At 37.6% G+C, this 26,255-nt stretch overlaps 3 protein-coding genes across 5 annotated transcripts in view; 2 read left to right on the forward strand and 1 right to left on the reverse strand.

Annotated features, from left to right (window-relative positions):
- Window positions 1-14,610, forward strand: part of LOC124643357 (NAD kinase 2, mitochondrial) — a 31,871-nt gene extending 17,261 nt beyond the window's left edge. Inside the window, exons 4-11 of the mRNA XM_047182319.1 lie at window positions 7,576-7,677; window positions 8,068-8,176; window positions 8,541-8,650; window positions 9,065-9,200; window positions 10,026-10,159; window positions 11,467-11,606; window positions 12,079-12,204; window positions 12,699-14,610. Of these exons, the coding sequence (XP_047038275.1) occupies window positions 7,576-7,677; window positions 8,068-8,176; window positions 8,541-8,650; window positions 9,065-9,200; window positions 10,026-10,159; window positions 11,467-11,606; window positions 12,079-12,204; window positions 12,699-12,808 (967 nt within the window). The 3' untranslated portion in view covers window positions 12,809-14,610. The remainder of the gene's footprint in view (window positions 1-7,575; window positions 7,678-8,067; window positions 8,177-8,540; window positions 8,651-9,064; window positions 9,201-10,025; window positions 10,160-11,466; window positions 11,607-12,078; window positions 12,205-12,698) is intronic.
- A 1,363-nt stretch (window positions 14,611-15,973) lies between these two features.
- Window positions 15,974-21,501, forward strand: LOC124643254 (coatomer subunit zeta-1). 2 transcript variants are annotated; one of them, XM_047182150.1, is made up of 6 exons: window positions 15,974-16,110; window positions 16,288-16,433; window positions 16,734-16,833; window positions 17,622-17,755; window positions 18,172-18,262; window positions 21,015-21,501. In XM_047182150.1, the coding sequence occupies exons 1-6, from the start codon at window positions 16,078-16,080 to the stop codon at window positions 21,060-21,062; spliced, it is 552 nt and encodes a 183-aa protein (XP_047038106.1). In that variant the 5' UTR covers window positions 15,974-16,077; the 3' UTR covers window positions 21,063-21,501. The 2 variants fall into 2 exon arrangements, with proteins under 2 accessions (XP_047038106.1, XP_047038107.1); XM_047182151.1 differs by having other exon boundaries at window positions 19,828-21,116.
- LOC124643252 (isochorismatase domain-containing protein 1-like) lies at window positions 21,083-25,543 on the reverse strand. 2 transcript variants are annotated; one of them, XM_047182149.1, is made up of 4 exons: window positions 25,318-25,543; window positions 24,441-24,647; window positions 24,059-24,175; window positions 21,083-22,758 (listed from the first exon to the last, which is right to left on the reverse strand). In XM_047182149.1, the coding sequence occupies exons 1-4, from the start codon at window positions 25,450-25,452 to the stop codon at window positions 22,606-22,608; spliced, it is 612 nt and encodes a 203-aa protein (XP_047038105.1). In that variant the 5' UTR covers window positions 25,453-25,543; the 3' UTR covers window positions 21,083-22,605. The 2 variants fall into 2 exon arrangements, with proteins under 2 accessions (XP_047038105.1, XP_047038104.1); XM_047182148.1 differs by lacking the exon at window positions 21,083-22,758 and adding an exon at window positions 22,786-23,563.
- Between the last annotated feature and the right edge of the window lie 712 nt (window positions 25,544-26,255).

Below are 26,255 nucleotides of genomic sequence, written 5' to 3' on the forward strand. Positions count from 1 at the left end.
TATTGTTTGAAAGGATTTACTTTCCAAATAGTTCCTTTGTTATTCGGTCCAGGGTCTGGTGATAGAAACCTTAAAACAATAGGGAACTCTCGGAAATTGTAAGCACATATCGAATAAAAACTTGTCATTCGGGTATATGTCTCCGACACCACAAAACTGTGGAGGTTAAGACCTGACCTGCCGATGGAGACGACAGTGAGACGAGGGAACTCCTCAACGGTAACTATTTACTACCTCGTGTTCGAGCTTATTTAATTCGTCCTGATAAGATTTTTCCATTGCCATTACGGATATTAATTGCATGACGCTACACGAACTTAGGACTGATTGTAGTAGATAGAGACTGAAAAGCAAGAGAAACAACAATTACCTTTAAACGTCTATTTCTGTTATTTTATCCTGTTAACAGTGAAACCACTAACTATCTGAATGTTATTTCAAGAAAAGAAGGTTGTTAGGTTTGTGGCTGCTTAAAATGGCTAGCTAACAATGGCTGGCTAACATGAGAACCGGTTTTTCTCTTGACCTCTGGGACCGATTTCAAAAATATTTGGAGTCCGTCTTAAGAGTGAAGTAAAGAACCTATTCTAACCATTCCCACTACTGGGCAAATGGCTTGGGCTTTATAAAGTGACTGTTCAAGTTTAACATTATAACCGGTTTTTTTCGGGACCTCTGGGACCGATTTCCAAAATATTTGGATTTCGTGTTAACAGTGCAGTAAAGAACCTATTTCGACCACTTTCACTACTGGGCAAATGGCTCAGGCTTTGTTAAGTGACTATCTATGGAGAACATTTGAACCGGTTCTTCTCGGGACCTCTGGGACCGATTTCAAAAATATTTGGATTCCGTCTTAAGAGTGAAGTAAAGAACCTATTCTAACCATTCCCACTACTGGGCAAATGGCTTGGGCTTTATAAAGTGACTGTTCAAGTTTAACGTTATAACCGGTTTTTCTCGGGACCTCTGGGACCGATTTCCAAAATATTTGGATTTCGTATTAACAGTGCAGTAAAGAACCTATTTCGACCACTTTCACTACTGGGCAAATGGCTCAGGCTTTGTTAAGTGACTATCTATGGAGAACATTTGAACCGGTTTTTCTCAGGACCTCAGGGACCGATTTCAAAAATATTTGGATTTCGTGTTAACAGTGCAGTAAAGAACCTATTTCGACCACTTTCACTACTGGGCAAATGGCTCAGGCTTTGTTAAGTGACTATCTATGGAGAACATTTGAACCGGTTTTTCTCGGGACCTCTGGGACCGATTTCAAAAATATTTGGATTCCGTGTTAAGAGTGAAGTAAGGAACCTATTTTAACTATTCCCACTACTGGGCAAACGGCTTGGGCTTTGTAAAGTGACTGTTCAAGTTGAACATTAGAACCGGTTTTTCTCGGGACCTCTTGGACCGATTTCCAAAATATTTAGATTTCGTGTTAACAGTGCAGTAAAGAACCTATTTCGACCACTTTTACTACTGGGCAAATGGCTCAGGCTTTGTTAAGTGACTATCTATGGAGAACATTTGAACCGGTTTTTCTCGGGACCTCTGGGACCGATTTCAAAAATATTTGGATTTCATGTTCAGAGTGCACTATGGAACCAGTTGGAACTACTCCCACTGCTGGGCAAACTTTGAGCCCAGACCCTGGCATTGTCCTTTCATCAAAGATCGCAGCTTACAAAAAAGTCAAAAAAAAAAGTCAAAATCGTTTATTGAAAATAGGCTAGATTCTAGCACTTTTTCACGTCAAAAAATACAAAATGACAGCACCCCCAAAACGCCCCCCTTTCACCACTTCCTAGTGTTATGGCTGGGAAGAAGAAGTGGTGAAGAACAAACTTCCCAGCAACACAGCTGTCTATTACAATTTAATTATAATTAAATTACAATTATACAATTCAGTATTAGTCACAAAAAATATATATGTCGGCGTCAGGATCCGACATCGTTAAATAAAACAAAGGGGTTCTCACACAATCACTTGGTTTATTCCAATTAACACAGTATTAGTCACTACAATTATTTATCACGAATTTGTGGGAGGTGTGCACTCGGCAACGGTCGGCGAACGAATGACCCGAGTCGTGCGCGCGCGCCGCTTTATAAAGTCCACCGTTGACAGATCGATGGTTGACAGATCGATGGTTGACACATCGACGGTTGACACATCGACGGTGGCGCCGTCACGGCCATGCTGACATACGCTCGTCCTCGAGCGATTTCTAAGCATCTGAGAACAAGACAACGAACTGTTCGCTCATCCTGACATACTCAGTCACATCAAATCAAGTCAGTCAAATCTTTAAGTTGTGAGGTCAATCACAACAGACTTAAATGTGCTGGTCCGGCAAGCCCTTTTTTTTTACAACCAGAGACTGTTAAACCCTTCTCATCAGTTTTACAACCGGAGACTGTTAAACCCTTCTCATCAGTTTTACAACCGGAGACTGTTAAACCCTTCTCATCAGTTTTACAACCGGAGACTGTTAAACCCTTCTCATCAGTTTTACAACCGGAGACTGTTAAACCCTTCTCATCAGTTTTACAACCGGAGACTGTTAAACCCTTCTCATCAGTTTTACAACCGGAGACCGTTAAACCATTCTCATCGGTATTACAACCGGAGACCGTTAAACCATTCTCATCGGTATTACAACCGGAGACCGTTAAACCATTTTTTTTTACCCTTTTTTCCCCCTTTTTTTTTCTTTTTTTTTTCTTTAGCTTACTTTTTTTTTCACAAAATCTCACACAGTCTATACAAAATAGTCAGTTAGTCACCAGAACCTACGACCCGTTAAGGCCAGCTCTTAACATGACTCATTATGTCACACGTCGTGGAACATTGACCCAGAGAGCCAGTTCCTAGAATCAGTCACATCAGTCACGTGTCAGGGCAGTCCCCAAGATTTGTCACTTGTCACATGTCATGGAATATGGCCCTGCGAGCTAGTTCAGTTAAGTTAGTTACGTTAAGTCCACCAATCATCACTTTCTGAAGTCATGTCAGTCGAACATCATGATCATTTCTGAAGTCGTGTCATATAAGTACAGGTCAAAGAACATTAATTGAAATTCGTCACTGTCACCGTCATTATCAGATGACACCTTATACCTTCCATGATCGTGAGCCGCCGTCTCGGCCTCCTCAGTCCTTAGTTGGAATACAAGCTACTTCAAGTAAGCCTACACGGGCTCCAGGTATGTTACCACGGCACTTTTCGAGTGGTCTTACTAGTACTCGAATTCAATATAAGATGGTCTCAAATGAACCTTAGCGATTTCCTATAAAGTTTCACGACACTAGTTGCACGGGACCATACAGTTGTTCCCATGGAGAATATTCGGCAAGAAACCCCATAGAAGATACCTATCATATTCTACGTCTATTACAATGAAAGCAAAAGCCCTAGAAATTCCTATGCAATTGAGTTTCGGTTTCTTCCGCTCAAATTAGACGAACAAAATCATCTTCAAGAGGAATCTCACTGTTGTCACTAAAAGATTAAAACGCTCTGTTTTGTCCAAGCTATTTTCCTCCTAAATCATTCCGTTTGCTGTATCTCGAATTTCTATCTACGACTAAGCAGAGTCGACTAAGAAGCTCGCTAGATCTGAAGACATCGTTCTCGTAGAAATAAAATATAAGCACGATTGGTATACGGTATATTGCACTGAACCTGGTACTATTTGCTACTCAATCAACATCAACAACAACGATCTGAAGAGTATGATGATGACTGACGGGTATATGATGATTATAATGAACTTCTACGAGCCCGTCGCGCAACGTTCAAATCATTCTCTACAATCGCAAATAGGCACTAAAAATTTCGCATTGCTCGCCCTATCTGACTGTTGGCCAAAAATTCTACTATTGTTATAAGAGTAGTAGAATTTTTACAGGATTTCTCGAATACTCCGACTGGTATACGATTCTCTGATTGGAAAGACTAGCCGGAAGACAACAGCTACTGTTCAAGGCCTAAGTACGGATTCAAATAAGGGATTCCTAATTGAAAGGTTGTATTCGATCCCTGAAGTCAGACTACCAAAAGGCCCAACTCTATGATCAAGATCTATGAATTCGTAAAGAGAGGTCAGCTATTAATACAGCCGTTTCTAGGTAATTACAATACAAAAGACTCAACAACCAAACCTTGTGAGTCGGACTTTCAGACCGAAGTCAGACCTAGCACTACTACGATTTGGGATATCTCCGCTGGGTATCGTTATCCTCACATTCAATAAGCAACTAACTATATCTAGTAGACATTAAAGTCAAACCAACTATGTCAGCCTGCCTTACAATGAACTCTCTCTGTTCGCGTTTACATACTACCTGATTAACCAAACAGATCGACCGATCGTGGCGCAGAGCCAGACACCCGTCAACTCAGCCACAAACCCGACAATTTCTGCTCCCCCGGCAAACTTCATCTCAGACGGCATCCGTGAAGTCAGAAAAGGAAAGTGCTTAGGCAACTGACCAAACTTTGAAAACATTTGGGTCAGCAGTGGCCCCCCCAGCCGTCAAGTCCCAAATGTGTGGCGCAACAATAGCCATCCGCGCCGATGAGGCAATATTCTGGGAACAGCAACAGTCCTCCTCCGGCAAATCTAACCTAAACAAGAGGCAAGTCCTTCACACCGACACGCTCAGAATAAGACAGGCACCACCCACCAGACCTACACTCCAGAAATCACAGCCATAAGTGCGCACCAACACTAGCCAGAACGACTCAACGGCACTACACCCCTGACACATTTCTCCTACGCATCACGAGCTGCACCACCACCAGTTACGGATTTCAAGAACAGCAATCACCTTTCAAACGAAGAAACCGGTCACATCAGCTGCCAAGCAAGAAATAAAAGAAAGATCCAACAGTTAGTCCGACTTTCAAATTGTAAATTACAACTACGATTGTCACTCACACTCACTCTCAGCGTCGGTGATTCCACTAGTTAACTACCACTGACAATAATTGTGTGCCAGCTGATTTTTGACCACGGCGATCGTATAATTAGCCCTTATTACGAGATCAGCCAACACAACCAGAGAGAAACCACAAGGAGAACCGACATCAATGCGCTCTCCAATGAAGGGTGCGTCAATCAGCATCTTCCAGGCTCCGGGCTGCCTTTTGAAAATTTCCAAAACCAACAAAGCGAACTCGTCCCGACCCGAGATCCCGAGCACAACAGTCGCACTACGTGACAACTAAACCAACGACACAGTTCATATCTACCAATACCACTAGTCAACGAGGCAGTTCCACGTTTAATAACCTCGTGTAAAAAATAACCTCAACATAAAACTATGGATTGAACAATGGATTGGTCTCACCGGGTTTTTCACTCAACGTGCGTGACGATCGCACATCGCTATGGCGCGCAGTACAGCAAAGCTTTCGCGGACGTGAAGCCACGGAGATGCACAAGCACCAACACTCCGACCTCACAAAGACACGTTGGGCTAATGGCAGGCAGCGTCGTAATTTTCTCGCCATATTGCACAATAATCACCGTCATTGTTGAAACATGAAGAAAAAAAAAAAAGACAAATTCGGTTAATTTTCTAGCATACCTTCAATAACTAGCTTGACATGTAACAATGGAAACCGATACCATTACCATAACCGTGTTTACCATACTTGTACCTTCGCTGAAATTCTTAATAAATCTTCTACTACAAACTCCATTTTAAATTATCGACTTCCATTTTGTTTCTTTTTAGTGGGTAGGCAATTTATCTTCACGTGGCGAGTTCTGCCCGAAATCAGTCTGGTCATTCACCAACCAACCAACATCATGTTGCAGTACGAGATTCACCACCCAGGATTCTTGCTTGTGCTTGCCTGGCTTGATTCAATGCGATAGCAGTGTTGCATCAGGCGTATCAACTTTTGCCACTAGAATCTTCACATTTTGAACACGTGGGCGATGCAGGGCAATCCTTAACAGATGTGGGCATTCGGATTGTATCCCACTTCTGATGTCGGCGTCAGGATCCGACATCGTTAAATAAAACAAAGGGGTTCTCACACAATCACTTGGTTTATTCCAATTAACACAGTATTAGTCACAACAATTATTTATCACGAATTTGTGGGAGGTGTGCACTCGGCAACGGTCGGCGAACGAATGACCCGAGTCGTGCGCGCGCGCCGCTTTATAAAGTCCACCGTTGACAGATCGATGGTTGACAGATCGATGGTTGACACATCGACGGTTGACACATCGACGGTGGCGCCGTCATATACATATAAAAAACACTTGTTGTCCACTTCAGAGCTGCCATCTGCGTGTATCTGTGAAATAATCATTAATGTTATAATAAGCCTTTTTAATCAGAATATCCTTAATTTTGATTTTAAAAGAACTGTCCGTTAGTTCTAGCAAATGAACTGGGATTCTATTATAAATGCGTATACAAAGGCCCACAAACGAACCGTGCACTTTATGCAATCGATAGTTAGATGCGGTTAATTTATGTTTATTTCTAGTGTTGAAATTGTGAATACAAGAACTGTATCCAAATGTATGGATAGCATCAGGGCCGCCTTAACCTATGGTGCAGGGTGTGCGAATAACCCGGGCGCCGCGGACTCAGGGGCGCCGCGGTACGCTCCTGGACCAAGAAATTTCAATTAAATTAATGTATTGTCATACAATGCCGAGCGCGTTAGATACACTACTTTTATGTCCCAATACTCAAAAAAATTCGCGCTCCCTTCGCTCGCGGCTTCTTCACTTCACAGTCGCCTTTTATTATATATGTTAAGGACTTTTAGTGATCCAAATCTCAAAAAAGCTTTTTCGGGCTTGCTTCACTTTATAGTTGTTGTTATTTTTCAACATTTTTTTGTCTACCCTAGCAAAAAGGTAGCGTCGTTTTTAAGTCCTTTTATTAATAAGAAAGTAACTTCTAGTTTCTATTTATGGTACTACTTTAAGTCCAAAAATTTTAATTCATAGGCGCCAACACCAACAAAGAGTTATCTACGTTTGGGCTACATTTTAAGTCATTTTTGTTTTGAGGTCTAAAATATAACAAAAAATGTCGCGCTCGCTTCGCTCGCGCAATCAGAACCTGTGTACCCGTGTTTTGCGTTCACCAACCCGCAATAACTTATGTACGATTGGGCTACATTTTAGGTAATTTTTGCTTTGATTTGTTAACTATAAAAAAAAATTCGCGCTCGCTTCGCTCGCACATTCGGTAACTATATATGACTGTTTTTCGTATGGGTTTGAATTGCAGTTGGGGGCGCCGTAGAAATCTCGCCCAGGGCGCTAGTAGAGTGAAAGCCGGCACTGTATAGGTTCTTAAAGAGTGTCTATGGAGTTTCTCCATGAGACCATCTTTTTGGAACCGTGCAACTAGTTTGACGTTTCGAAAGAGCTTTCATAGGCCTATTTAAAATAATATAAAAAAAATACATTGACTAAGCAGATACATTTACACACACAAGTTTAAGTAATCCGCTTTCGTGAAATAAATACATTTAAGCCGGTGTAAGACTGTGTATATTAATAAGTATTGTTTTCTTGTTACAGGTTAACTTATAAAGAGGATCTCATAAAGTGGTGCGACATGGTGGTCCCCTGCGGTGGGGATGGCACCTTCCTTCTAGCGGCTTCTAGAGTAAGAGACGCAAAGTAAGTACAACTCAATTGTGTCATCATTATCAGCCTTTTTATAGATCCACTGCAGGACTGCATTCTGTTCTTGTACAGAGAATGTATTGTTTTTTTTTGTAATAAGCGTTAATCACCACTTGCGCTCAAGATTAAACTAAGTTAAGACCAATCCCACTACACGCCGCGCCGCGCTGCGTAAAATTATCAGGTCCCTGTGAATTCTTGTTAGATCTTCATAATGAGACCAATTTTTTGGAACTGTGCAATTAGTGTTTTTTTGGGTATTTCGCAGTTCAGCCTTAGAGGCTGATCACTGTTTAACGGGACAATGTGCAACTAGTGTTCCGTTTCATAAAATCCTACAAAGGTCGTTTTGAAACTGACTTTGTCTTTATGTTCTTCCTACAGTAAACCAGTGATAGGGTTCAACAGTTCACCACATAAGTCAGTGGGACGCCTCTGCCTGCCAACCTGGTGTTCCAACGATGTCAAGGGTGCATTTCAAGCGCTTAAGGAGGTATGTAAGGTTTTTTCTATTTTTTTTAGTCACGGCCGGCCCCTTGTTTCTCATATTTCTCTGAAACCATAACCATAATTACCTATCTAAGATTGCAAGACTGAAAACCTTAATTCATCATCTCACCTCCCGAGTCTTTTCCTGACTATGTTGGGGTTGGTTTCCAGTCTGACTGGATGCAGCTGAGTACTAGTGTCTTACAAGGAGCGACTGCCTATCTGACCTCCTCAACACACAACCCAGTTACCCGGGCAACCCAATACCCCTTGGTAAGACTGGTTGTCCGACTTTCTGGCTTCTGACTACCCGTAACGACTGCCAAATAGTTATTAACAATGTACTAACTAAATAATTATAATTGCAGGGCCGTTTCAGATGGATGCGCCGCTCGAGGATACGCACCACTATAACCAGCGAACAGAAGTTAATTGACACCATCACGCCCATCGATCTACATACGCTACATTATTGCAGGTTAGTTGAACACTTAATATAGGTCTACTTTCCACGGCGGTGGTTCTCTCTAAGGAGAACACAGTGGCATAGTTTAGGCTACTATTGTTTACCCTTTTAGGGGTCTGTACCTATATAGTAAAACGGGACCCTTTTTTAGACTTGGCTGGTCGCGACCAGCCAAGTCGCGTCTTTCACCAGGTTGCATCTCCTATCTCTCTGAACCGTGATAGTTAGACAGTTGACATTTTCACAGAAAAGACCCTAAGACTTCGCAATAAGTATCATGAGTAAAGCTCGTTTAGCATGTTAGATCAACAAAATAAGCGGCCGGTCATTTTAACCGACTTCCCAACGACGAGGTTCTTAATTCTCCCGCTTACATGTATATCCACTTTTTAATTTTTTTTTTCTAAAGTATTGTACTTTGTACAGATATCCGCCCGTTCGGGATGCTCTCGACGTGTCAGACGCCTACAATCTGAACTCACGAAAGAACCCCGCCGATACAAAGGAAGAAGTCAGTTCGACACTCGCTACTAAAGTACTGCCTTTTTTGGCGTTAAATGAGGTGAGATTGTTCATTACAATTGTGAAATATTCAATTAAGTGACTGCTGAATAGAGCATACTTATAATGTAATCCTCTTATGTACTCTCCCTATAAACTTTGTTGTTCATTCCCCCTATTGACTCCCCCTATTGACGACCTCGATGGCGCAATGGTCACCATGCCGGACTGCCGAACCTGAGGTCCCGGGTTCGATTCCCGGCTCGGTCGACATTTGTGTGATGAGCATGCTTGTTGGCCGTGGTCTGGGTGTTATAATATGTATTTATAAATATGTATATATGTAGCTATATGTAGTTTATCAGTTGTGTTAGCACCCATAACACAAGTTAATTAATAACTTACCATGGGGCTAACCGACCGTGTGTGAAAAGGTGTCCCGGCATTATTATTGACTTCCTAATATACTTCACCATTACTCCCCCTATGTCTTCTTTATACACTCCCCCTAGGAACTTCCTTATGTACTCCCTCTATGTCTTCCTTATGTACTCCCCCTAAGTCATCCTTATGTATTCCCTCTATGATTTCTTTATGTACTCCCCCTTTGAACATCCTTATGTAGGTGCTCTCTCTATAGTGCACCGACTCCGCCCCAAATAAAATTAGGAATATAGCATGAAGCAGAAGTTAACATACAACTCGTCCGAATCAACTGTGCACTCCGCTGGAATGTGACCCTTCAGCCGCTGACCCGCGCGGCGCCCCGCATTCGCCGTAAGCTTTCAGTAGCCGCTTAGAAAGCGCTCAGTACCGTTCAAAAGACGTGACAGCCCGAGGTGCACAGTTAATTCGCACGGGTTGTAAATACTGATTATTGTCGCAGGTATTCATAGGCGAGAGCGTGACGTCCCGCGTGTCACTGCTGCGGCTGCAGATCGACGACGGCGCCTGGTCGCACACCAAGAGCTCCGGCCTCTGCGTCACTACCGGCACCGGCAGCACCTCGTGGCACTTCAGGTAACATGGCCTTACAGGGAAGCAGGGACGCAAGAGCTCCGGCCTCTGCGTCACTACCGGCACCGGCAGCACCTCGTGGCACTTCAGGTAACATGGCCTTACAGGGAAGCAGGGACGCAAGAGCTCCGGCCTCTGCGTCACTACCGGCACCGGCAGCACCTCGTGGCACTTCAGGTAACATGGCCTTACAGGGAAGCAGGTACGCAAGAGCTCCGGCCTCTGCGTCACTACCGGCACCGGCAGCACCTCGTGGCACTTCAGGTAACATGGCCTTACAGGGAAGCAGGGACGCAAGAGCTCCGGCCTCTGCGTCACTACCGGCACCGGCAGCACCTCGTGGCACTTCAGGTAACATGGCCTTACAGGGAAGCAGGGACGCAAGAGCTCCGGCCTCTGCATCACTACCGGCACCGGCAGCACCTCGTGGCACTTCAGGTAACATGGCCTTACAGGGAAGCAGGGACGCAAGAGCTCCGGCCTCTGCGTCACTACCGGCACCGGCAGCACCTCGTGGCACTTCAGGTAACATGGCCTTACAGGGAAGCAGGGACGCAAGAGCTCCGGCCTCTGCGTCACTACCGGCACCGGCAGCACCTCGTGGCACTTCAGGTAACATGGCCTTACAGGGAAGCAGGGACGCAAGAGCTCCGGCCTCTGCGTCACTACCGGCACCGGCAGCACCTCGTGGCACTTCAGGTAACATGGCCTTACAGGGAAGCAGGTGGAAATGTCCAATAAATCCGTCTACCGTCTTTGGTAAAGGAAGAGAAACATAATACACACACACGCACACATACACCCTCCACACTCAGACACACAGAGAAAACACACACACACATACACCCCCCTCACACAGCCACACAGAGAAAACACACACACACATATATTTTCATAGGTCAGTATGTTAAATGTGTAACGGACTATTTTGATCTTCAAGATACTTTTCATAGCCTGTTTGAAAAGTCAAAAAACTTGAACCTGTGCTGAACAGCTACAGTAGCACCTAGCACCAGGAGTAATTTCTCGTTTTACTAGAGTTGGCTTACTCTACCAGTTATTTTTTAGCCTTATCTACTTTCAACTCCCCCAATGTACTACGTACTTTTACTCCCCCTATTAACTACATACATTAATACCCTAATGTACCTCTTATACTCCCCTGAAATACTACATATTGTTTTACTCCCCTAATGTAATACACTTTTTTTACCCCCTCAATGTACTACACATTTCTTTTACTCCCCCCATATACTACTTCTTATTCTCCCCCAATGTACAATATTTATGATCTCTTTCCTTATTTTCAGTATAAACTGCCTCCGCACCCACTCCGTGCAAGAGCTGATGAGGATCCTATCAGAGGAGTACGGAGTAGCTCTCAACACCACGCTGGAGAAAGCCAGAGAAGTTACCGAGAAATATAATCAGAAACTCATGTTTGCACCAGGTAAGATACATTGGTATTTCTGTTCTAGATGTATACTTCAAATTAGAAATGTGAAAGTGACTCTGTCTGTCAGTCCAAATGGTCTCAGTCTCATCAAAAATAATACCCGGCATTATTTTTTCACACATATAGCCTGAGAAGCACATGGTGACTTTTAATTTGGTAGGGGGTCAATTTGGCGGGGACTCGTTTCTTCGGAACGTATGTGGACCTACGGGGAACAGCCAGTACGATTTATTATGCGGTTCTAGTATTTTATTCGTTCACATACACGGACAGACTTAAGTTATTTAAAAATCGATAAAGAAGCTATTTTTTGCTTTTTTTTTCGTGAGATTCGCTTTTTGGAACCGTGCAACTTGTGTCTGACTTTTCATAAGAAACTTGCAACTGGAAAGACCCTTTGAAATTACTTATGAGTATGACAGATCCTAGTAAGGATATCAAAAACTTATTTCCATATACTTTTCAGATTCAGATCAATTAGCGTATTCCGTTCGTGAGTATATAACTTTCGAGGAATGGCCTAGGCCGCGAGGTCTCAAGGTCAGGGACAGAGCGAGCTCCGTCAAGGTCAAATCGCACTGCACTGATGCAGGTTTGTATAATATGCTATTTAGCCGTCTTCCCTAAAAGGAGAACTTCTAGAGACATTTACTTTTAGAGCGATGTATATAAAAGGTTTTCTTGTAAAAAGATTTTTAACTTATTTTCATTTATTTAAGATTTTTATTTATTTTCATTGATTGTTCAGCATAATACATTTATTTGTGAAAATATGTGTATGTGTTTTGATTATTGTGAAAATGACTGCGTGTTTCGTTTGGAGGTCGTATTGGACGTAAAACGGACGTTACCCTATTTTGGACGTAAATGAGTCTTAACTAAGATTTTAACTTCTTAACAAAATACATATTTTGTAAATATGTTTCTACTAAATAAATTCAACACAAAATACATAAATAAAAATAATTTAAGATGCACAAAATGGAGGCCCTAAGCTGTGCAACTTGACTTTAATTTTACAATCTTTTTATATTAAGCCAAAAAGACATTTTATTCTATAATTATTAATTTTTTTCATAATTTCAGGTCTAGTTATCGACGGCAGCGTATCTTTTCCCTTCAACGATGGCACGGAAGCCATTTTGGAAATTCACCCTGAAGACTCCTTAATGACGGTCCAGATGGATGAACATTGACGAAAAATAACTTTAATATAAAGTTAGACATTTTGAAAATTGACGTAATACCTACTTTAGGTGTAACATCGTCTTAGGTGAAGAGGTTATTTCGACCTATAAGGCTTTGTCTGTCAACCTTGCTTGTGAATCACTATATCTGTTAGTGAAATGAAAATCGGCGCAATAGTTTTGGAGTTTATCGCGAAAGTACAGACACGGCGGATGACTTTCTCCTACATTATGTAGTAGTAGCAAATGCCTTAATTATAATATTAGCTAATTAGCAGATTTGTAGTAAAAATGTAATAAATAAGTTTTATATTGTCAGTGTGAGAGAGTATTTTTGTCATATACTTTCCTAAAACTGGTTTGGCGATAAAAAGCTAAAAAATGGCTTTCGAGTTATATAAAATTGAATGAAACCTATTCCATTTAGTTCCAAATATCCTATGTTTTATATACTTCCAATATAAATAAATATTCCTAACATCACATATCAATAGAAAAGACTACACTTTTGATTATACCTTAGTACCTCTTTTCCAATGAATTCCAGTAATAGGTACATCAAAAAACTGAGTATTTCTCAATATTTCCACTGAATTTTTAATATGTATATCTAAATAAATATCTGCCTTGTAAAAATATATTTTAAACTACCAAGCTGGTTTAAGTACCTAAATATTACATTTGAATGATATTTTGTAGGTACTTCATAGCTCATAATATATTATACTATATTTCTATAAATTATCACAATGCTTTGGTTAGTAAATTATGACTATTATTAGTAATTTTAGGGCCGATTTTTCAATATAACTTCTATTTGAAAATTAAATATAGTGGTTTATCTGACTAGCCGTTTTCCGCGGTTTTACCGGAATAAAATATAGCCTATATTACTCGCAGATAATGTAGCTTTCTAATGGCGAAATAATTTTTAAAATCGCCTAGTAGTTTTTGAGTTGGTTGGTATAGACTGAAAAATTGGCTCTTATCTCGTAGTCTAATAGGTTATTAAAACTAAATTATCTATGTTACGACAACCTTATATATGGCTAAATAAATATTTATATGATAAAATTCAAGGTTTAAATAAAACCTTTTTTAAATAAACTTTTACTTTAAAAAAGAAAAGTATTCTAACTGAAACCTGAATGCCTGAAAATTCTGTGATTATCTTAATATGGCACTTAATTAGTTTGTTTTTATTTTAATGATTTTTTTTATGTTTTTGTAAATAATAAGCATAATTATTGTTAAGACTGACGGCTTGTAGATTAAGTTTTAAAATTAATTTTGTTTGTGTTTTTATCGTTCGCACAGATACCTACCATTAATAAATTAATGTATCAATGAAAATTCACTATATTGATTCTATGAGTGAAATGGTTATATATAATTATCGTAATTTATTGGTAAAATAGTTACATATTCGTGTTTCAATCGATTATAATATTTGTTTTGTAACTTCATAATTACAACTTTGTCTTGACCCTAAGAGCGGTTTTACCCGCATCCTGTGGGAATTACTTCGCACTCCCGAATAAAAAGTACCTTTGCTTTTCAAATTGGACCAGTTATTACTAAAATAGCAAATTCTTCAGTTTTATAATATTAGTATAGATTATGTCATGTCTATTAGCTGAAACGCACGCGTAATTTTTAACCGACTTCCCAAAAAGGAGGAGGTTCTCAATTCGGCCGGTATGTTTTTTTTTTGGTATCAAGTATTTGTACATTATTTATGCTCTTATTTTATACGTTATTGTATACATGGAGATTGTTAGATTGGCGAATATATACATACAGTTATAAAATGTGTTTTATTTACTTTGATTTTCCAACTACGTTTCTATTTTCAGTCTAATCGGCTTCTATATAACGAAATAGCGAGGAGGCTGGCCTATTCTTTGGTCAAAGAACTAGTATATTTTATCTCGGTAAGGGCAGTAGTTGCCGCGGGACCCGGGGGAAACCGCGGGGAAATGGCTAGAGTAAAAAAATACTTCAGCGCTACCTATTGATTTGTATTTGGACTGAAAATTGTGCGATTGCCGCTACCTAAAATTATTAAAAGTAAAAAAAAAAATAACATAACATCTTACTTTGAATATTTAAAGAATTCAGCTGAAAGTAATAATTTTGATCCGGAACAGCACGGATTTGGTTCTTGAAATGGAACGTGGCCGTTACCATAGTGTTGTATCGATTTACTAACTTTTGGAGTTTTAGTCGACTAATCTGTTTTTTTTTTTTCCGACGTCAAAAATCATCAAATGACCCCTCCCGCTGTGGGTTAGCAGCGGTGAGGGAATGTCAAAATCAAAATCAAAAGTCATTTATTCAAAGTACGCTGAAAATCAGCACTTTTCGAACGTCAATACAAAAGACAGCCCCCAAAACGCCCGCCCTTCACCACTTCCTATGTGTTTTTGCTGGGAAGAAGAAGTGGTGGAACAAACTCCCCAGCAACACAATTCTGTCTGTATGGTTTGAAGAACCGTATACAAATATTTAAATATCACTATACAACATTGTGTACATAAATTTGTATATAAAATCAATTCAAATAGTTAATCATGTTGGCTAGTACACACCTTACCCATACCTATTACTCAAGCAGTTACAAAAGAGTTGTCAGACTCTTACTGACTAAAAACCGTCGTGTTCCGTCATAGGCCTTTTATGTACCAGGACCGCGGTATCTCTTTCGAACAACCCGCAGCCCCGGCAGGCCTTGGCCCTGCTGGGCCCCGCTGGGGTTGCTGACATCTCTTTGAGGAGCGCGTGGAACAACGCGCGCCGTCGACACGGGTCTGTCGTCTAAGTAGACAGAGGGACGATGAGCCACCCGAATTCACCGCCCACAGACCCACGCCTACGGTGGCCGGGAGTCATCTCGCGACACCCGGCGCCCATGGTGTCTACCTGGTCCAGCGCGGCGGCCGGGATGAGAGGTGCGAACTCTCGACTAATCTGTCATTTGGACTTTGAACTACCTTCGTAGCTAAAAATATAACTGTTTATTTATTATGTTTATAGGAATCTAGATTATTTCACGAGGAATAAATTGCTAATAAATAAATAAAGTTTTTGATGTTATTCTTACGTAAATCTTGGTTAATAAAACGTTACTCGCCTAAAAACAACAATTGTTTTTTTTTTGGCATCACTAGTAACGTCAATTACGTCAAAAAAGTTCTGTCATTTGAAAACACGTCAACGAATGCCGAGTTGTGTTTTTGTTAAAATTACACTAAAAAGAAGAATAAATAACCAGAAAAATGGTGCACACAACGATGGAAGGATCTCTATTCGTAAGCAATAATGAAATATTTATCTAAGACTTAAACTTACCTTGATTTTGGAGGATTTTAAAATTATGCATCGTAGCTCCCAATTTGAAGTATTTTTGGGCCTGTAAATGTTACTTGGTGGTAACTAGGACAAGCCTCATTATATTTATGAATATTTTTCTTATTTATCAATTCTAGGAACCGACGCTTTACATCGTGAAAGGCATGTGCATATTGGATAATGATGGCAACAGGATCCTGGCTAAGTATTACGATAAAGACGTTCTGCCCACCGCTAAGGAACAGAAGGCTTTTGAGAAGAATCTGTTTAATAAGACACATAGGTAAACTTGTATTTATATCTTACTATTATGTATGCTTACTGTAACACTCATATCCAGAGATTACTGTATGCCAACATAAAGCCTTTCTACAACTCTCTACTGTCTATATCCAGTTTAAAACATCTCAATTAGTTCAGCTCTTTTTGCATGAAATGAAAACATAACAAAGAAACTTAATCTAAGCACTTTAAATTGCATTATTTTATTAGTTATTTTATAGATGTAACTTTAAATTATAGAATAAAGATAGATTAAAACTGATCCTACATTAGAATAATACAATTAATATCTAATTTTCAGAGCTAATGCGGAGATCATCATGTTGGAAGGTCTGACCTGTGTGTACAAGAGCAATGTAGACCTCTTCTTCTATGTCATGGGCAGCTCACATGAAAATGAGGTAAAATAAATAAAAAACATACTTTTCAGCATTATATACATAGATATCTACAACACAAAAAAAAACTTTCCTAGTAGAACAATAAAAAAAAAAATATATATATATATATACACTATATCTAAAAGGCGTCAAAAAATTCATCCCCATCGCTGTCAACTGGGAGCGTACCCAAGAGGCTGGCAGCATTACCTCGTTGGATGGCCATGCTGATCCTTTGTCCGAGGTAATAACCAGCCTTTTGGTCACAAGAAGCGTCAACCAGCCGCCTAGACAGGTCTTTAAATAGGGTGTGCGCATTCGGACCCATTTATAAAGCTGATAAAAAATTTGCTTCACCCAGAAATACAAATGGGAAGTAAAATTACTTACACCACACATAATTCTCTTGACAACTGGGAACATAGTGCAAGATGCTGCAGAAACCATTTTAAGTTTCCTCAAAGAGATATCAGCAACCCCAGCGGGGCCCAATAGGACCAGGGCCTGCCGGGGCTTCGGGTTGTTCGAAAGGGATATCGCGGCCCTGGTACATAAAAGGCCCACGACGGAACACGACGGTTTTTAGTCAGTAAGAGTCTGACACTCCCTCACTGCTGCTAACCCACAGCGGGAGGGGTCATTTGATGATTTTTAACGTCGCTAAAAAAAAAAGTTACAGGAGGGCTTAAGTGGGACCACATATTGTGCATAGTTTGATTAAGCATACATACACAACTACATTATATCTATACTTACAATCTGGGTTAAAAAAGAGATTTTATAAATAAATTATCATTTACAAATTCCAGTTAATCCTTCAATCAGTACTGAATGCGCTGTATGAGTCGGTCAGCATACTACTGAGACGGAACGTGGAGAGAAGAGTGCTGTTGGATAACTTGGATGCTGTCATGCTTGCTTTTGATGAGATCTGCGATGGAGGGTAAGGATATTCACTTTTTTATAGTATTCTTGAGAATCTTGAATCTTTGAATTGCAGTGCCTCTTTGATATTTGAAATGATTACATGATCCAGAGGTAGTCCAAAATATTGCAAGTTTTCTCAGAAAAACTTTCTTGGATGAAATAAACAGTTTTCAGATGTATAATAATTTTGATTGTGAAATGTAATCACACCAATTAACTTATTGCTGCTTGTCTTAAAGCTATTATTGTGAATGATTACGAATTTTTACTTCAATATAAAATTATCATTAATTTATAACTTAAAAAATCTTTTGGTAATTTAATTTTCCACATCTGGTACTACAGACAAAATATATATCAAACGTCAATCCCTGCTTTGTCTTACTGCACAGCAACGTCTGTTTATTTTACCACATATTTTGTAAATTCCAGTGTGATTCTCGACTCAGACCCCACCTCCATAGTGGGCAGAGCAGCACTGCGCACCGAGGACGTCCCCCTCGGGGAGCAGACCGTGGCCCAGGTAATGGAACAAGTCAATAAAATGTTTTGGTAGTTTGTCTCTGGGTGTGGTAGTGTTGCTAGATACAGATTGGAGAAAAATACTGATGAAAATTGAAAAGTATTACTGTGTGCTTTGTTTGAAATTAGTTCAGTATGTTTGCTATAATTTTTAGCAAACTCAAATTCAAAGTAATTTTTCAAACTTAGCTGGTAAACAGCACTTTGATCGTCAAAATTTACAAAAGGCAGTCCCCAATTCACCCACCCTTCACCACTTTCTATGTATTTTTGCTGGGTGGAAGTGGCAAACTTTCCTTGCCTTTGGAGATGAATTGTGTAAAATTCAGTCTATATGGTGTATATAGTGGGCGTATATATTTTAAAATTTCCGGGACTCAGGATTATACAAATTTTATGTGGGTTTTGTTCCCAAATTCAAGTCTATTTTTTTTTGGGGTTACTACGAATTTAAAAAGTATATCCTGGAAAAAAAAATCTTGGCATCTGTACATGTAAATGTTTCTACTATCTGTGTCTATCAACTCCGTAACTAGTGTTGTACCACCGTTATGATTTGTATGTATCGATATTACTCTCTCATCGATATTTATTCGCGATCTCAAATCGATGCTTTACCATAGTATTTCGGTACTGCTGTAATTGGTTGCTATGAAATTTGCTTGAGATGATTTTTCGCTTAAGTTAGAGCGTGTCTATGTATATAAAAAGAGGGTTCCAGTATTAGCATGTTATGATGAACCCTATTTATGAACTCATTGAAATTTGATAGGACTATTTCATACACATCAAGTGTAGTCTTTTATAAATTTTATTCTTTTTGGGACCTTTTTCCAGTTTGTCAAAAAACTCATGATAATTCAATCAGATGTGGGAATCAAATATTTTTTCTAATACATAAATTAATTAACTAGTGATTTAATGGATTTTTTAAAAGGGAACTTTGATGTGTTTTTAAATGGATTTTCTTTTTGAGATCGCGAATATAATAGGTATGTCGAAAGTAGTTGATTTTCTTTAAGTTCAAATTAGTAAACGAAACGTCCGATTATTTTTAAAATATGTATTTTAAGTATTTGTTAAACACGTCTTAAAAAGTAGGTAATAAATATCAGTTATATTTTAAATAATATCACAGTATTTAATTACACCCAACACACAATTTAATGTGGTTTGATATAGTTTATTTATATTTTCATGTTTAATTTGTAGAAATCTGATTTCTTAAAATAAAACTGTTTCACTATGATTTTTGTTAAATAAACATTTTGAAATATTAATTTTATTTTTTATTATTATTTTATTTTGCACTGGGTGGTTGATTTTGTTTTTATTAATATTTTATTTGCATTTTTTTTTGTTTTATGCTAATAACTTGGGATCACACATATTGTTATATATTCATTGGTTGGAAATAATTAAAAGAAATATTAGACATTTCAAGCAAAACTAATTTTTATTACATAGTTTAACAGTCTCACGTAAAAAAGCTATTTCTTTTCACAAAATAATAACACAAAAACTAACAATAATTATTGAAATTATTTTATTTATTAAAAATTTCAGATACTACAGAACATTATGAATATGTAAGCGAATCCGGGGGCAATAGTTTGACATACGTAAAAACCATCGTTAATTTGTAAAAATGTAGTTATTTAGTGCTTATTAAAAAAAACTAACATTTTTATTTTATTTTTTCATTTTTTTTCTCATTTGCTACCCCTTTTCATCGGCTGTAGGTATGGCTTTTTTCTTTTGCTTGTTTTTTTGTACATTTTTTTCTTTTAAAGTTATGCATTAGTTAGCTATATTTTTCATTAAATTGCATACATTTTGGTACTGTTGGACTGGTGTAGGAATTAAATGCTTTGTAACATAAATGTAGATAAAATTAGTACCTTATTACAGGATTATTTCCGAGTTCCAATATGAACATACCGTTATTTAAATAGTTTCAATAGAAAAGTGGATATTTTTATAAAGGAATGGAACAGGGTTTGTATATTTTGAAGTTATTTTCATAAACTTCTCAATTGATGAAATTAAAAAACTACAAAGCCCATATTTTGTCTTAGCAAAAAATTTGGACATCTATTTTTTTTTACAAAAAATTCTTCACAGTATGGAAAGTAGTCTTACCTAGGGGTATTGGGTTGCCTAAGTAACTGGGTTGAGGAGGTCAGATACGCAGTCGCTCCTTGTACTGGTACTCAGCTGCATCCGGTTCGACTGGAAGCCGACCCCAACATAGTTGGGAAAAGGCTCGGAGGATGGTTATGTATTTGTGTAAAAAGTCCTATTAAGATTGTTGACCTTTAGTTAAGTGCATGCAAATGGATTATAATTACTTTTTCTTTTCAACAGGCCTATGATGTAACTACTGTTACCTTCTGGCTTTATTTGCGCAGAAAATATATTTATAATTTTACTCGAAGATTTTTTTTTGTTGCCAATACAGGACAATATTGATTCAGATGTCCTATCTTTAAATAATTAAACTGTTATATAATAGTTTATTCTTTTATTTATTGATTTAGGAACTTGAAACAAGAGGAAAAAATATATATTTTAATATTTTTTTGAATTTTGTATGTTCAAGTTCAGACAATAATAAAAATATTTTTAAATTCTCATAATTTAAAAAGGGCTCGAAAAGCTTTACTGATTTGGAAGGATCCATTTTTTTCAGAGTCAAGAAATAATTAAAATGTAATAAATTCTATACATATGTTAGTTTTTCTTATTTTCAGGTGTTACAATCGGCGAAGGAGCAACTGAAATGGTCCCTGTTAAAATAAATAAATAAAAAACTAATATATTTCATTTATAATACAATTTAATAAATAATTGTATTGCCTATTTTATTTACTAGGTTTTTGACATTTCACGAGCGCTTTTGAATATGTGAAAAGATAAGGAGATATGCAGGTATATCAAAATTTTAAGTTTTTTGGTTGATATTGAACCATAAAAATGCATTCAGATTTTATTTAGATATTTTGAGCACCTTTTAAAAATAATAAGATTAATATAAGATTTTAAAATAACTTTCTTGCGCTCGTGCGATGTGAAAACCATTTAAAATAATCTACTTTATTCCAAAATTTTACATAAGTTATTATATTTTTCTTTGAACGTCAGTCTTAAGTTCTAAGTGATGAAATAAGTTTTCTGTACAACTCTCCTTATGTAATAGCGAGGATATTTTTATTTAAATAAACTTATATTTAGTAAGTATATTTCGTTTCTGAAGTTCTATTATTTTTGCAAATACAATGCTAAAAATTGATTATTTTTACATATTTTTCGCGCCAGCGTCGTTTCAAGCAGGTAAGAAATAAGTCTACACCAAAAACCCATATTTTAAAATGTCTGTTTGTTAAGAATACCTTCACCTACAAATCTACACAATTTAAATAATTTATTTTTCCATAAAATCAGTTTTGTCCCTCCCCTTTTAAAGCCAAGATGTGTATGAATAAAAATGAATGGAAGTGATTTTTGCTTTGCTTTGGTTTAAAAAATATTAAAAATACTGGAAACCAATATAATAAATAGTAGGTGTGAGAGTAAAAAACCTACGCGAAAAAAAACTATGTACCATTTAACTATAACCATAACCAGCCGTATACTTGCCGCGCATTGGTCAAATCGGCGACTTGACAGCTGAAAATGGTTCGGTTATCGTTACCTATAGCAAAATTGTGCAACTCATCGAAAAATATTTGAGCATAATAGCATATTTTAAGTATTGTTTCCATATCTAAAAATAATTTAAGTTCTTGGCTTTTTCTATTCGAGTCTTTCCTATAAAATCTTATAATTATCTTTGTTTTAAGGCTTATTTTCGTTGGTCGACACCAGATTTTTGTTCTTGTTATCGTTCATGCGGGTATTCTTTAACACATATAAAAAAGTGGTTCCAGATGTGTTTCACACTCACTAGTGAATTTATTTTCAGAAGTTTAGGCCGCATACCTATCCGCATTCTATAGGTATGTATAACGACCAGTCCCAATTCTATCTATTCGTGCTTATGCTTTAGGAATTTGTCATTACTTGTATGGGGCTAACGGCGCCTATACAAAATACCTCTAGTAACCAAATCAACAGACAACAGACAGAATATTGAGACAGCCCTTAGATATTTTTTTTATTATGTTTTTTTGCTATGTACTGCCATCGGTCTCTCGACCAAAAGCAGATGTTTGAATGGACGTATTTATATTTGTAGATACACACAAACAATGTCGAGTTTCTTTGAAGTTAGTTATGTGGTGAAGACGTCAAGTCAAGCCCTTAAGTAATGACAAATGAAAATGAGCCTTTTTCTAGGACTTTCTACATCTGATTAATTTTCTGCCCAAACTCATCGGCGCTAGGTGTAATATTAAGCTTAGATACATGTTTGAAAGCCGGATGGTTCTTGTCGCGTAATAACTTGAAAAGCACGTTTTCCGAAGTTCCCACAAAACACCCGATGGATTGCAGACGCTGAAAATAAAGAAAAAACATCAACAATCTTGTGTGAAAACGTTTATTTACAGAAAAATATAGGTACATTTATCTATACATATTTTACTCATAATTATAAAGCAACAAAGTAGTTTTCATGGTTGAAAAAACATGCATACATTTTTGCTTTAAAATATAAAATGGAATGCTCAATATAATACGTACTGTATTTCAACAATTATAAAATAAAATAATTAACATTATACCAAAAATAATAATAAAAATCCTTCACCTAAAATACTAAGAGTTTGAAAACAAATAGTTTATTGTATAATTCAATGAAATCAAATGTCATTGAAATAAATAAAGAAGGAAAACAAAACATAAAGTTATATTATGCAAAAATGAAAAAAAAAAAAAATATATTTCTTTATCATAGATGCTAGCTAAAAAAATTTAATTGTCATATAACACTTAATTTGACTAAATTGACTTGTTCCCGTTATGGCAAAATTCCACCAAAATTGTTACAGCAGCGAAGAAAAAAATGTACGCGAATCCACAGCTAGCATATATTATGTTCGCGCACAAAGGTTGCAATTTCGCGGCCATTTTGTTATTGTTTGCTAGAGCGAGTAGACCAGAAGAAACATTGATGGAATTTCGCCAATATTAAGGCATTTTTTTATAGCTTGGAGGTCCTTTCAGAGAACCCTAAAGTATCGACAGTGGGTTCCTTGTTAAGTTTAGAAATGTGTTTGAATTCTGGATGCTGTTTATCTTTCATTAGTTTGAAGAGGACATTCTCCGATGTGGTTATGAAACAGGATAGGGCAGCCATGCGCTGGAAAGGTAAGGTACAGCCTATAGGATTAACAGTTTTGGGATAACCTATACTAATACATATAATATGGAGAAACATTCTTTTGGGCGCCGAAACTACTGTACTGATTTGGAAAATTCTTTCACTGTTGGGTAGCTAGTCTATCCCCAAGTAACAAATGTTATATTTTGTCTGGGTATGTGAGGTCCTTCGTGACTTGATGAAACTGCGGGTATCAGCTAGTATGGCAATATTTGAAGGCTCTTCAAACCAAACCGAGACATGTGTTGCTGAGGAGTTTGTTCCAAGAGAGAGGTGGTGTATTAGAGGCTATTTGTTTAAAAAAAAAATGCTTTATAAACATGCTGATGCACGAAGTTTGATTGAATGATTTCAATTTTTATATAGAGCAACCCCCTATTTTACCTCCTCCACCTGGTTACCTTTGGTACATCTAGTCTTACTACATTTAATCGGCCACTTACCTCGGATTAATTGAAAAGAAAAACAAGTTACCTGTAAAGCAAGTCCCCTATCCATGAGGGATCTAGAAGAAACTCCATCGGCAAGCACGTGTACTACCAAGTCCTTGCTCAGTAAGTCGATCACAGTCTGCTCTATGCATACATGGGCCTGAAATTGAAAAAAGTAATTTTGTCTGTGAACTAGCCTGCATAATCCAATGGAGGGCTCTCTGAGTACATAAGCCAGCCGCACAGGGCATTTTATAGTGCACAAGCATTCGTGCAGACATAGGTGCACTCTATTCCTTTATTCCTTGAGCCCTAGGGCCTAGGAACTACACAAGGCCTTAGCATGGGCCTGGGCATGCCCAGTGTGTTCCTAGGTAGCATACACTTCTACTATGTAGTGGAAACATATAACAATAAAATCATACCTCAATCCCGAAAAGAACCACTGACTGTAGATCAGGCACATCTTTCTTCAACTTCTCTTCTAATTCAGGTGTATACATGGAGAACTTTGTCTTCTCATAGACCAGGGCTGCGTCACATACATTGATGTCTTTTGTTGTATGGCCGAGACCTTTGGGATATTGCTCCGAGACATAGACAGGAATTTTGAAGTGTTTTGCTGCTTCCATCTGTAATTTTTATTGTATCGTTTGAGTTTCATTTATGTTAATCAGTGGATAGTGAATATATAAGTGATTATCTGTGTAGAGGTAACTCTACACTCCATTTAAGTAGGGACTAAAGATAAAAGATCTCGATATGACTTTAAAATCAATGTTAAAACAATAATAACAATTGCCTAATAAACTGAATCATTACTTTAGGCAATAGTTAAAGTGCTGGGGTGCAGCAGGGCCAAAGCCTGCTGGGGCTGCGGGATTTTTCGAAAGAGTTACTGCAGCCCTGGTACATAAAAGGCTTACGACGGAACACGATGGATTTTTAGTTAGTAAATAAAGTTACAGAGATATAGTTTAGCCTGCACACAGATATTTTTGTACCTAAGGTCAAATCATAATTGAGAAAAAATTGCATATTATCGCTGCATATATGTAATTTTATCATAGCCACGGTGATGTGCGTTGAATTTTTCTACGTTTATATTGACAAAATATTCAAATGCACTAAATAGTAGCAGTTCGGCAAAGACGGCAAAACATTGGTCGATTTTTTATAAATATCTCCGCACAAACAACAAAAATCTCGCCAATATCTTATCAAAAGCTTTGGAAGTATGTAACAATAGATTACAAACAGATAGCAACAAGTTATTACGTAACTATCATATAAAAATCATACCATTTTGTTTGCCACTTTGACTACTTCGCTAAAGTATTTGATATGCGGCCTAAATGTTTCTTGTATGTCACATAGCAGGAACGCCGTCTTCTGAGCCTCTAGGGCTCCCAGTCTTAAGACATTGCGAGCAGCCATTGTATATTTAATAATTTATAAATCACCGGCAGAAATAACACCGACTATCGGAGAATGTTTTGATTAAAAATATTGAATTGATGAAGTTTGAGAAACGTCAGTCGTCAAACCCAACGTCAAAGATAAGATATATGTATTATCTATGGATAAGATATTATTTGCTCAGCTCTTGTTAAATATTCGGCGAAAAAAGAGCCTGATTTTATAGATTTTATACTAAAGGTTGAAAAATATAACGGATAAAACTTAGGTAGGTAATATCATTAAAATATCCCATGGCAAGGTATTAAATAACTAGGTTACAATTAGCGCCACCTGTTATCTAACTTTAGAACTCTAAATACGTTCCCGGCTGTGGCTCCCAGTCTCGCGTGTTTCCAGTAATTATGATGGATCCTCAATTTTTATCAAGTATTTGATTTGATAAACTTATTATGGATTTTCTTTACATTAAGAAAACATCTAAACGATTACAAACCTATGTAATACATACTCAAGTTAGAATGAAAGTAAATAGGCTTCAATTTTTTTTTTACTGTAGACAAAATTATTTAAGTGAAAATAATTTAAATTGGACACTTTTCATATTGTTTATAAAAAAAAAAAAAAAAAAAAAAAAAAAAAAAAAAAAAAAAAAAAAAAAAATTAAAAATATTTATTAGAAGCATAGATGTAATATAATAAACAAGATTGCGCACGCTCAAAATATATATTTACGAAAATGAACTCTATTCCAACGCAATAAGGTACTAAAGTTGTTGCATAATACACAGAGGCAAATCCGAGCCGAGAGGGATAGTTAG

Source organism: Helicoverpa zea, chromosome 27 (assembly GCF_022581195.2).
Source record: "Helicoverpa zea isolate HzStark_Cry1AcR chromosome 27, ilHelZeax1.1, whole genome shotgun sequence".
Classification (NCBI taxonomy): Eukaryota; Metazoa; Arthropoda; class Insecta; order Lepidoptera; family Noctuidae; genus Helicoverpa; species Helicoverpa zea.

What these genes read in the sequence shown, in the direction of transcription:
- LOC124643254 (XM_047182150.1), top strand. Translation starts at nt 16,078, where the DNA reads ATGGTGCACACAACGATGGAAGGATCTCTATTC. An exon ending in CGATGGAAGGATCTCTATTC is followed by an intron (nt 16,111 to 16,287) that starts GTAAGCAATAAT and finishes TATCAATTCTAG; the next exon opens with GAACCGACGCTTTACATCGT. An exon ending in GCAGCTCACATGAAAATGAG is followed by an intron (nt 16,834 to 17,621) that starts GTAAAATAAATA and finishes TACAAATTCCAG; the next exon opens with TTAATCCTTCAATCAGTACT.
- LOC124643252 (XM_047182148.1), bottom strand. Translation starts at nt 25,452, where the DNA reads ATGGCTGCTCGCAATGTCTTAAGACTGGGAGCCCTAGAGGCTCAGAAG. An exon ending in TGGTTCTTTTCGGGATTGAG is followed by an intron (nt 24,176 to 24,440) that starts GTATGATTTTAT and finishes TTTCAATTTCAG; the next exon opens with GCCCATGTATGCATAGAGCA. An exon ending in ATAGGGGACTTGCTTTACAG is followed by an intron (nt 23,564 to 24,058) that starts GTAACTTGTTTT and finishes TTACCTTTCCAG; the next exon opens with CGCATGGCTGCCCTATCCTG.